At 42.3% G+C, this 13,011-nt stretch overlaps 1 protein-coding gene across 1 annotated transcript in view; it reads right to left on the bottom strand.

Annotated features, from left to right (window-relative positions):
* Window positions 1–7,035: 7,035 nt before the first annotated feature.
* The window catches only part of LOC136882009 (zinc finger protein 454-like), a 59,744-nt gene continuing 53,768 nt past the window's right edge, over window positions 7,036–13,011 (bottom strand). The window contains exon 6 of the mRNA XM_067154499.2: window positions 7,036–7,262. Within this exon, the coding sequence (XP_067010600.2) occupies window positions 7,036–7,262 (227 nt within the window). The remainder of the gene's footprint in view (window positions 7,263–13,011) is intronic.

Below are 13,011 nucleotides of genomic sequence, written 5' to 3'. Positions count from 1 at the left end.
CCAATTACACTCATTTTTGCCAGTAGTCTCCCATGATGCACCCTATCAAATGCTTTAGACAGGACAATCGCGATACAGTTCATTTGACCTCCAGAATCCAAGATATCTGCTATATCTTGCTGGAATTCTACAAGTTGAGCTTCAGTGGAATAACCTTTCCTAAAACCGAATTGCTTTCTATCGAACCAGTTATTAATTTCACAAACATGTCTAATATAATCAGAAAGAATGCCTTCCCAAAGCTTACATACAATGCATGTCAAACGTACTGGCCTGTAATTTTCAGCTTTATGTCTATCACCCTTTCCTTTATACACAGCGGCTACTATAGCAACTCTCCATTCATCTGGTATAGTTCCTCCGACCAAACAATAATCAAATAAGTACTTCAGATATGGTACTATATCCCAACCCATTGTCTTTAGTATATCCCCAGAAATCTGATCAATTCCAGCCGCTTTTCTAGACTGCAGGTGGAGAGTTGCCACTGCTACGTTGTTTTATTGCTCAAGGTCTGGCAGTCATTTGAATTATTTCTGATGTTTTTATGAATATATGCCTAGTAAAAATCATTAATTTCAGTAATAAATTATGGGTTCTACATTTTCCTGTTTATTTTATAATGAAAGGAACCCTCCGGACAATTTTAGTGGGGGTGGGGGACCTCTGAAATAAAATCATCGGTGGGGGAGACATCCTTCCCTCCCTCCCCCCCCCCCCTTCCGCCCCGATTTCGCAACCTGGCTACTACACAGAGCTTGCAGGCACTTTAACGCAAAGGCTGGGAGTTTTCTAAAAAGCAAGCTAGTTATATGCGTATTCATTTTTCATGCTTAATAAAAAATAAAATTTAAGAATATTAATAACATTAAATATTAAAAATATGTAGAATGCTGAAACTGAGAGAGATTAGTATTAACTTCTAATATTCTCAATTGAGATCTATGCATTTAGCGAAATTGAATTTTGAACATTACCGACAGTATGTTAGAGGTTGTGGACACAGTATAAAATGATAGAAATCACAATACCTCAATGAAGAAAATCCGTAACTCACTTCACGGAATAAGCCGTAGAAAATGCTATATATGCCTTATTTACCAACATATCAGCCACTTCGAAACAAAACCACGTATTTGAATGTTGTTTAATCACTTAAAACAAACTCTTGAAGAACAAATTTGATTTGTAACAGTCAGTAAAACAGACTGAATTTAGGAAAGGATGTATTACTAGTGAAAACTGCAGAGTAAGCGACACTTCTTCTTCTCTTGAAATGTGAATGGGCTTGTTATACACCCAGTTCCAATAACTGTAATAAATCACACTGTAACACTCATACATAGCAAAATACACAACTGAGGGGAGAATTGTAGTTTAACATATCCGTAATGTCTACAATTGTAGTATGGGACACTTACTGAAAAGAGCAGTGGCAACACTGGGTGCAATGTTACGCTACGTCTGGCTCAAAGAGGATGTATAAGAGAGGAGTCTCTCCGGTTTAGAGAAGAAAAAGAAAGAAAAAAAAAAGAAAGCAAGTCCATAAGTCTTAACGTATGTGGACGGCATGGAAGGAGGGATCAACTGACTAACTGACTGAAATTTACGATCCAATTCTTCGTACACTAACGGAAATAAAATCGTACGGTTTTTGTACATATATACATGCATTATCATCATAGTCCGCTATGCCTTCCAGCGTTCAATCTGCAAGCCTCTGTGTGTTTACCAAAACGGCACGTCGCGAGAATCCTCTATTTGCAACTAGTGCCCTGGCCTCATTTAGTTCTATACCTCTTACATTTCAATCGTTAGAAATTGAGTCAACCCATTGTCATCTTGGTCTCCCTCTACTCATCTTACCCTCCATATTATAGACTATTGTTCTCCTAGATAACCTATCCTCCTCCATTCGTCGCACATGTCCCCACCACCGAAGATGGTTTACGCGTACAGCTTCATCCATCGAGTTCATTCGTAACTTAGACTTTATCAGCTTGTTCCGAGTAGGATACTCTCCTGCCATTGTTCCCACCTATTTGTAAAAGGAATAATTCTCGCTACTTTCACGTCTGTTACTTCTAACTCATGAATAAGATATCCTGAGTCCACCCAGCTTCTGCTCTCGTGAAGTAAAGATGGTCTGGAAACACACCGATGTAAGGACAGTTTCGTCCGGGAGCTCACTTCCTTCTTACAGAACACTCTTTATCGCAACTGCCAGATCACTGCACTAGCTTTAATACACCAAATACAGTGGAGACGATACGCGACACTCTGCGAGATATAGAGGGACAGCGATTTGAGCTCCCTCTAGCGGGGTGACCTGAGAGTTACTGAATTTGTCATAAGAGCACGTGTATTTGTTTGTGACGTTTTTGGCGTTATATGTGCGTTTGCATTAAGTTGACATAAGTAAATAGTAGCGTGTGTCATTCCTTTATATCTCCACTCAATATGAGTGGAATGATATCTGCTGTGCTTGGCTGCAATAACTATGAAGTGCAGAAGGATTCGCGGTCTTGTCCCTCGTGAGAAGAAAATCGAAGTAAACATTGTGTTTGCATATATATTCTTCCAGTTACAAAGAGATTTTAATAGTACTTCCTAAACTTGTGACCTGAGCGACCCACATTTGAATTGGCTAAAAAATATATATATATAATAAGCTTATTTTATTGTATTGTGCAGCAGTTAACCTTCAATACCGATGTGTTGTTGTAGGTGTGATCTGTGGGTTTGATTTAACTCAGGAAAATACATATGCACATGTGTGTGGCTAGTTGTGTTCCAAATTACCCCATTTGGAATGCCGTAATGCGTTGTCAAGCACTGAAGAAAATATGGGTGATTTAAGAAATGTACATATTTTGTTGAAATAATATGATGATGCAAATTTGCTTTACCGTAATGAAATGGCATTATGGCAAGTATTGCTTATAGGGAAAATTTGAATGTTTTTGAGGCTAAATTTAAAGATTTTCTTTCTGTTAGTAGGCTTCAAGTTAAAAGGAAAATTATCCAGCTCTTAAATGTAAATTCATTGAATCATGTGTGTAAGGAATGTGCCGATATTTTTGTTGACAAGCGTTTTAATGTGATCATGCTATGCTTTTAAATAATAAAAAAATACAAATCTAGCCGTGAACGTTCAGGCAGGAATACTAAAGCTAAAAAAGTAATGCATAAATGTAAGACAGCAGTCCATTTCACTTCTTTATTATATGTCTAATTTCAGTCTTTAAATAATAACCTATTAAATAATCCTTCATTCATTTACCCAGAATTGCTTTACCAACTTTGAAGTTAATATCTTAGTAACACTTTCTTTCAGGACGTAATTTATTTGTCCATTTCCGTATACACATTTCCATTGATATTTGAATTTAGTGCGAATTTTCAGGTCACGCCACTAGGAGCGCCACTTGCGACTTGTCTCCCATTTAAACAAGGCTAAATCCGGAAGTGTCGCGTATTGCCTCTGCTGTATTTGACTACATCTTCAATCAATCTCACCTACTATATTACCATCCTGGGGGAATAATAATAACAATAAGTTAATTTATTAACTTGACCACCTAATCAATAAATTAAGTCTTGTCTTTGTTGATATACACTGACATGTAATCCTGAGAGAACACATAACAAAAATACTTAAACTTATCTACCTGTTCCAGCTTTGTATCACCAATCTGACATTCAATTCTGTTGACTTTCTTACCTTCTGACATCAATTTAATCTTGGAGAGACTAATTGTTATTCCATACTCATTACCGGTACACCTATTTTCAAGTTCCAAGACGTTAGACTGCAGGCTTTCGGTACAATATGCCATTATGACGAAGTCGTCAGCAGAGGCCAGACTGCTTACTACATTTCCACCTAACTGAATCACTCCCTGCCAAATTATACCTTTCATCAGATGTTCCACGTAAACTACGAAGAGCAAAGGTGAAAGATTACAGCCTTGTCTAATCCCTGTAAGTATCCTGAACCAAGAACTCATTCTACCATGAATTCTCACTGCAGCCCAATTGTCATCATGAATGCCTTTGATTGATTTTAATAATCTACCCCAGTATGGTGAACATTATTTCCCTCGGTACCCTCTCATATGCTTTCTCTAGATCTAAAGAGAACTATCTATTCATATCGTAACACTTTACTTTTATCTGGTGCGTATTGAACATCGGATCTTGACAGCCCCTCCGTGCTCTGTAACCACACTGGTGTTCATCCAACTTCCTCTCAACCACTGATCGCACCCTCCCTTCCAAGATGCCAGTGAATACTTTGCTTGCTATGCTAATGAATGAGATACCTCGATAGTTGTTGCAATCCTTCCTGTTCCCTTGCTTATAGATAGGTGCAATTACTGCTTTTATTCAATCTGAAGGTACCTTACCAACACGCCATTGTAATCATACTATACCACTCTATGAAGCCATTTCATCCCTGCCTTCCCACTATACTTCACCACTTCGGGTCTAATTTCATCTGTTCCTGCTGCTTTATTTCAATGGAGTTTATTTACCATCCTTTCAACTTCCTCAAGCGTAATTTCACCAACATCACTTTCTGCGTGTCCACTTGCTTGGTTGTGCGCGACACCACCGGGAAGATTTCCTTTTGCGGTGAGAAGATTTTTCAATATATTCGCTCCACCTCTCCAGTGATACCTGGGATCTATTATGATTCACCTGAATTACCCTAAACACTGCTCATTTCCTTTTTCCTTTACTTCCTATGGTGAATATATTGAGACAATTCTCGCCGTAATTCCTCCAACTGCCATATATACCCACAGCGTTCGCTCATTTACATGACTAAAAGAAACTATGCTGCGTACAGTAGTTTTCCACATAAACAGTCCTTCCACATACTCTGCCCTTCCCTAATTAATACCCATCAAGTACCTTTTATCATCTCCTGTCTCTTGCCTGTTATCTCTTCTTACCCGAATATCACTTACGGTACCCCCAGTACATCCGGATTCGTCCCGTTTGCTGAATCAGCCAGTTTTACTTTCTTCCTTCCAGTAGTCCCATTAATACTGATAGTTCCCCATCGAATTCCATTTCGTTCGACAAGTTGTTTCAAAGGAGTCCTTCGCCTGTCAAATGAGAGTGGGTCTCCATTACTCCCATAGGTCCGAGGTTTGCTTAAAACGTTCTGAACTCGGTAAATTCATGAAGCAGGATGCTATCCTACTTACACATTGTCACAGTGAGAATCGCTTCTTTAACGGGTTAGGGACAACGGTGGAATTTTAGTCCTAGCCTCCTGAGCACAAGAAGGGCCATTGCACAGATTATGTCCGAGAATCCATTCCCGTTCCATAGCAATTGGTATCCCGACCCTCAGGACCACTTACTAGGCCACTCAGCCGTTGCCCATGGTTCACGAACTAGAACGTGACTACAGTAACCTACACCATGAACCATCAATTATTATCTGAATAAACAATAACAATATAATAATGAACTCGTTAGCTCCAACAACAACGACGTAAAGTCCGAAATCAGGTACAAAAGTAGAGAGATTTATCAGCATTATAATATACGAGGGATGAGTATTTTTAGGTCTGAAACAGGTATACTATTTTATAAGAGCAGGTTCGGTCCATTAACTTCCATAGCCTAGGTGTCTTATACAGTCCTGTTCCGCAGAGCCACAAATTTCTTACAGCGCTCAAGGTTATACAATGGCAATCTTCAAATGAGTTACTTACAGTCACTTCTGCTCTATTATTTTCATATTATTTTCCGGAAACATAAAGATGGTAAATGAGTGTCCGTGGCCATAATGTAGGAAGGAAAAGGTTGATAATGATCGGCCAAAAACAGCATGCTGGGAGGCGAAAAACCTGCACTGCTTCTAGAAAACTCTTAAAACATAAAGTGGGCTCATGGCCCCAAGGTACAGAGGCTAAGGCTATTCCGCGCCAGGGCGGCTAAATGATAAACATCAAATACCAAAAACTGTTGATAATTTTGGAGGCTAAGGAACTTGAGTCATCCCGTACCGAGTGGAATGGTAGTCAACAGAGGGTAATCACTCTTGTCCCCTTACATTACATATTTCCCAGTAGGGAATAAAACAGAGTTCATGGACTGGAGAAAATTTTACATTTAAACCACCAGGTTTAGAAATGTACATGAAATAAATGAGCTTTGAAGCATTCTCCTCAAGCTATCTCCGGGAGCTATAACATGTTAAGAAAATTCTGCCATTACCTTGAGTTGCTGGGCCTTCCGAACGCCGATCTGCGACCTCTGCCACTTTAGTAAACGCCGCACAAAATAAACTGGAGCCACGACAATGAAAATAGGCCTTAATGCGCCAAGCTTTTATAGTATCTCGAGGGGAAGTCCAGAACTCTTTACAGATAGGCTGGATGCTTGTACACACCCAAAGTGTTATTTGGCTAGAGAAAATATTCACAAAATTTCGGATTTTTTGAATGATACAGGCTATTGAGGGGGGAGCAGATGTGTTGTTAACCTTCACAAAGAACAAAATCTTCAAAACAAAGGTAAGCCACGTCTAAAGATTAACTTTCTCTTAGGAATTAACTGTCCTTAATCACACCCAGAGGGGGCACTTGGGCCGATTTTAGAGACATCTAACAGTTGAAAATCCAAGTGTCTTGCAAAACATTAGTTCTAGATCAATTTCATAGACGGCGTTATAGATGGAACGGAGAATGTGCACCCTCGGTACAGATCGCCACCCCCTAAGCTCTTACCACGGTATGAGCAGCCTTGAAATCTTGAATCTTGCCATGTATAATTTTTGAAAACACGTATATAAGTTGGAGTATCACTTGATAGAGTTTCCTTTCTTGTCTATTTGTTGAATTGAAGTAGCTCAGGTAGTGTTTGCGAAGTAGCAGAAGTTCGGGCTGTTGCACCCAGAGTCGATGACAAGAGCGGCTGCCGCTGACGATGACTGGATGGGGTCGCCCGGACTCCCAAGGTGTCTTGAGATACCATCGTCCCGTATACTGTGGGGAACAAACAAGGCGATGGTCACAAAGTACCAAATAGCATTGTTCGGGCCAAGGATAGAGTGGGCGCTCGGAATCCAGCTTCCAAGCCTATCCCAAGCATGATAGTCCCAAAGGAGGCAGTTTGGACGGAGTCTCGGCCGGAACGAGGCGGGCCTATACCCCGCGCCGGCAACTCTCGCAGGTTGACACGATGTGGCCTCAGGTGAAAGTTGGGCACTGTAACACTGAACTTTGGGGCAACAGTAACTGAATCACAGAGAGTGCTACATGTAGTGCAGGTAAATGGCGACTTTGGAGGAGGAGTGCACGAAGTTTCTGACACACGTTTGGAGGCAGAATGGTATTGAAATAATTGAAGGCAAGATTTTCAAAAACTATTCAAACAAAAAATGAAAGTTAACGTAGGATATAACTTAAATACATACACTATTTCACAACCTACAGGGACAGAAGGCCTGCTTATTCTAACTTGCTTACATAAAACTTGAACTAATTAAGATACTACGCTAAGAAATATAATTAAATCAGCAACATCATCACTTGGTGGCGTATAATGAAAAAGCAAAGGTCTTCACACAGGTTTTACTTGAGACAAATGGACCCATAAAATCCTTCCGATTCTTGGGTTACTCACCAAGAGGGTGACAGGTGTAAGGAAATCAAGTATAATGCAAGTTCCATGAAATCTGGGAGCAAGCTTGCCAGCAGGAAGAAAGCTTTTAACCATAACCAAATCTCCAATTTCTAAATTGGTGGGTTTTTGTCAATGGTCATACACAATTTTTGCTCTCTTATGAGAGGCCTTAATGTTATTTCTAGCTTTTCTCCATAAATCCCGGATATTCTCTGGATCTATTGCATCTGGCAATAGCTCATTGATCGACTACAAATTTGTCAAAGGAATATGTGGAAAAAATTTAAACGAATAAGAAAGTGGAGAAAACTTGTGGGACTGATGAACGGCCCAGTTAAAGGCTAATAATAACCAGTGTAAGGAAGTGTCCCAACGAGAATGTTATTCGTGGTGGAAAGCATTAAGTTCATTTTGGGGATTATGATTAACCCGCTGGGCTAGAGATGGTTGTGGGTGGTACGCAGACGTCGTGACATGTGAATAGACAGATCGAAAGAGAACTTATGAAATAAATTAGAGGGAAATGCATTAGCGTTATCAGAAACAATATATTGACAGGGTCCAAGAGATGGAAAAATAGTGTTAAAACAAGAAAAAGTAGACTGATCAGTTTCAATCCTAGTCGGAAACAGCAATGAGATCCGTGTAAAACGATCCACACACTCAAGAATGAATTTATTCCCATTCCCTTCAGATTGAGGGAACGGTCCGACGTAATCGATGTACAGCCGCTAATGAAACAAGACTTACATGTTTAAGCAGTTCCCTAGTCTCGCCGTCCATACTCTTCCAGATAAACATTTCCCTTATCTTTTCTCTACTTTTGAAGACGCCTAGCCGTCCATCTAATGGGGCCTCATGGTAATACTTCACAATCATAGGCCCTAGAACAGCTGGAACCACAATTTGCATCCTCTGATCATGCCTCGAAGGGCAACACAGAACCCCATTCATCAAAACGTAATAGAGAATATGTTCCCCAGAAGAAAGCGTTTCCATACTAGGAGCCAGCACATCTTCACGTCGGTATTTCGCTATATCATGAAATAACAAAGGGCACCAGTTACAATGGCACTTACAGTATGAAGTGTGGAAATAGAAGGCAAAGGGCTTTTCTTCGAGTCAACAACAACAACAGAATCGCCGGGAAATATTCGGCTTAATCCATCTGCGACCATAATTTCATATCACCGAATGTCTCACACGTCACACTGAAACGCCCATATCCGATTCACCCGGTACGACGGGGCCTAGCAAGAACCCACCTCAGAGAATTATTGTCAGTCTCTAATTGAAATTTAACATACTCGAGGTAAAGGAGGAAATTTTTCTAAGGGGAATGGGACGGCCAGTCCTTCTAACTCGTACGTAGAGTACTTGGCCTCTTGAGGTGACAAGGTTCTACTCGCAATGGCGATTGGCCGCCATCCTACTTCAGATTCCTGTAGAAGAACCCAGCGAACGCGGATGGAGAGGCGTCTGTGTGTGAAACTAACTTTTTGGAGAAACCTGCCATAACAAAGACCGGGGCGTTACACAGAGCCAATTTCAGATCCTCTAACGCTGCTTGCTTCAACTGCCCTCGTTCAAACTTGACAGATTTAATTGAGTAGTATAATGTGTGAAATATTCTTCAAAGTTAAGTCATTTAGGTGTCGGGATGTGACGCAAAAGCAACATCTCCTGATTTTTTACTTTTCAAAGTGGTATTAATCACGGGCAATGCACGATCCCGTGGTGTTCCTCTGTTAGTGGTAGTGATCACAGGCAACCAAGACCCATGGTGTTCCTCACATAGTGGTACTGATCACAGACAACCTAGACCCATGGTGATCTTTACATAGCAGTACTAATCACAGACAACCTAGACCCATGGTGTTCCTCACATAGTGGTACTGATCACAGACAACCAAGACCAGTGGTGTTCCTCACATAGTGGTACTGATCACAGGCAACCTAGACCCATGGTGTTCCTCACATAGTGGTACTGATCACAGACAACCAAGACCAGTGGTGTTCCTCACATAGTGGTACTGATCACAGACAACCAAGACCAGTGGTGTTCCTCACATAGTGGTACTGATCACAGGCAACCAAGACCAGTGGTGTTCCTCACATAGTGGTACTGATCACAGGCAACCTAGACCTATGGTGTTCCTCACATAGTGGTACTGATCACAGACAACCTAGACCCATGGTGTTCCTCACATAGTGGTACTGATCACAGGCAACCAAGACCCATGGTGTTCCTCACATAGTGGTACTGATCACAGACAACCTAGACCTATGGTGTTCATTACATAGCAGTACTAATCACAGACAACCTAGACCTATGGTGTTCCTCAGATAGTGGTACTAATCACAGACAACCTAGACCCATGGTGTTCCTCACATAGCAGTACTAATCACAGACAACCTAGACCTATGGTGATCATTACATAGCAGTACTAATCACAGACAACCTAGACCTATGGTGTTCCTCACATAGTGGTACTGATCACAGGGAACCTAGACCTATGGTGATCATTACATAGCAGTACTAATCACAGACAACCTAGACCTATGGTGTTCCTCAGATAGTGGTACTAATCACAGGGAACCTAGACCTATGGTGATCATTACATAGCAGTACTAATCACAGACAACCTAGACCTATGGTGTTCCTCAGATAGTGGTACTAATCACAGACAACCTAGACCCATGGTGTTCCTCACATAGCAGTACTAATCACAGACAACCTAGACCTATGGTGATCATTACATAGCAGTACTAATCACAGACAACCTAGACCTATGGTGTTCCTCACATAGCAGTACTAATCACAGACAACCTAGACCCATGGTGTTCCTCACATAGTGGTACTGATCACAGACAACCAAGACCCGTGGTGTTCCTCACATAGTGGTACTGATCACAGACAACCAAGACCCATGGTGTTCCTCACATAGTGGTACTGATCACAGACAACCAAGACCCGTGGTGTTCCTCACATGGTGGTACTGATCACAGACAACCTAGACCCATGGTGTTCCTCACATAGTGGTACTGATCACAGGGAACCTAGACCTATGGTGATCATTACATAGCAGTACTAATCACAGACAACCTAGACCTATGGTGTTCCTCAGATAGTGGTACTAATCACAGACAACCTAGACCCATGGTGTTCCTCACATAGCAGTACTAATCACAGACAACCTAGACCTATGGTGATCATTACATAGCAGTACTAATCACAGACAACCTAGACCTATGGTGTTCCTCACATAGCAGTACTAATCACAGACAACCTAGACTCATGGTGTTCCTCACATAGTGGTACTAATCACAGACAACCTAGACCCATGGTGTTCCTCACATAGTGGTACTGATCACAGACAACCAAGACCAGTGGTGTTCCTCACATAGTAGTACTGATCACAGACAACCAAGACCAGTGGTGTTCCTCACATAGTGGTACTGATCACAGGCATGCTGGACCAGTGGTGTTCCTCACATAGTGGTACTGATCACAGACAACCAAGACCAGTGGTGTTCCTCACATAGTGGTACTGATCACAGGCAAGCTAGACCAGTGGTGTTCCTCACATAGTGGTACTGATCACAGACAAGCTAGACCAGTGGTGTTCCTCACATAGTGGTACTGATCACAGGCAAGCTAGACCAGTGGTGTTCCTCACATAGTGGTACTGATCACAGGCAACCAAGACCAGTGGTGTTCCTCACATAGTGGTACTGATCACAGGCAAGCTAGACCAGTGGTGTTCCTCACATAGTGGTACTGATCACAGACAAGCTAGACCAGTGGTGTTCCTCACATAGTGGTACTGATCACAGACAACCAAGACCAGTGGTGTTCCTCACATAGTGGTACTGATCACAGGCAAGCTAGACCAGTGGTGTTCCTCACATAGTAGTACTGATCACAGACAACCAAGACCAGTGGTGTTCCTCACATAATAGTACTGATCACAGGCAAGCTAGACCAGTGGTGTTCCTCACATAGTGGTACTGATCACAGACAACCAAGACCAGTGGTGTTCCTCACATAGTGGTACTGATCACAGGCAACCAAGACCAGTGGTGTTCCTCACATAGTGGTACTGATCACAGGCATGCTGGACCAGTGGTGTTCCTCACATAGTAGTACTGATCACAGGCAAGCTAGACCAGTGGTGTTCCTCACATAGTGGTACTGATCACAGGCAAGCTAGACCAGTGGTGTTCCTCACATAGTAGTACTGATCACAGGCAAGCTAGACCAGTGGTGTTCCTCACATAGTGGTACTGATCACAGACAACCAAGACCAGTGGTGTTCCTCACATAGTAGTACTGATCACAGACAACCAAGACCAGTGGTGTTCCTCACATAGTGGTACTGATCACAGGCATGCTGGACCAGTGGTGTTCCTCACATAGTAGTACTGATCACAGGCAAGCTAGACCAGTGGTGTTCCTCACATAGTGGTACTGATCACAGGCAAGCTAGACCAGTGGTGTTCCTCACATAGTAGCACTGATCACAGGCAACATAGACCAGTGGTGTTCCTCACATAGTGGTACTGATCACAGACAACCAAGACCAGTGGTGTTCCTCACATAGTGGTACTGATCACAGGCAAGCTAGACCAGTGGTGTTCCTCACATAGTGGTACTGATCACAGACAACCAAGACCAGTGGTGTTCCTCACATAGTGGTACTGATCACAGGCATGCTAGACCAGTGGTGTTCCTCACATAGTGGTACTGATCACAGGCATGCTAGACCAGTGGTGTTCCTCACATAGTGGTACTGATCACAGGCATGCTAGACCAGTGGTGTTCCTCACATAGTAGTACTGATCACAGGCAAGCTAGACCCGTGGTGTTCCTCACATAGTGGTACTGATCACAGGCAACCAAGACCCGTGGTGTTCCTCACATAGTGGTACTGATCACAGACAACCAAGACCAGTGGTGTTCCTCACATAGTGGTACTGATCACAGGCAAGCTAGACCAGTGGTGTTCCTCACATAGTGGTACTGATCACAGGCAAGCTAGACCAGTGGTGTTCCTCACATAGTGGTACTGATCACAGACAACCAAGACCAGTGGTGTTCCTCACATAGTGGTACTGATCACAGGCAAGCTAGACCAGTGGTGTTCCTCACATAGTGGTACTGATCACAGACAACCAAGACCAGTGGTGTTCCTCACATAGTAGTACTGATCACAGGCAAGCTAGACCCATGGTGTTCCTCACATAGTGGTACTGATCACAGACAACCAAGACCAGTGGTGTTCCTCACATAGTGGTACTGATCACAGACAACCAAGACCAGTGGTGTTCCTCACATAGTGGTACTGATCACAGGCAAGC

The sequence above is a fragment of the Anabrus simplex genome, chromosome 10 (assembly GCF_040414725.1).
Source record: "Anabrus simplex isolate iqAnaSimp1 chromosome 10, ASM4041472v1, whole genome shotgun sequence".
Classification (NCBI taxonomy): domain Eukaryota; kingdom Metazoa; phylum Arthropoda; class Insecta; order Orthoptera; family Tettigoniidae; genus Anabrus; species Anabrus simplex.
This window is presented reverse-complemented; position numbering and strand designations above follow the sequence as displayed.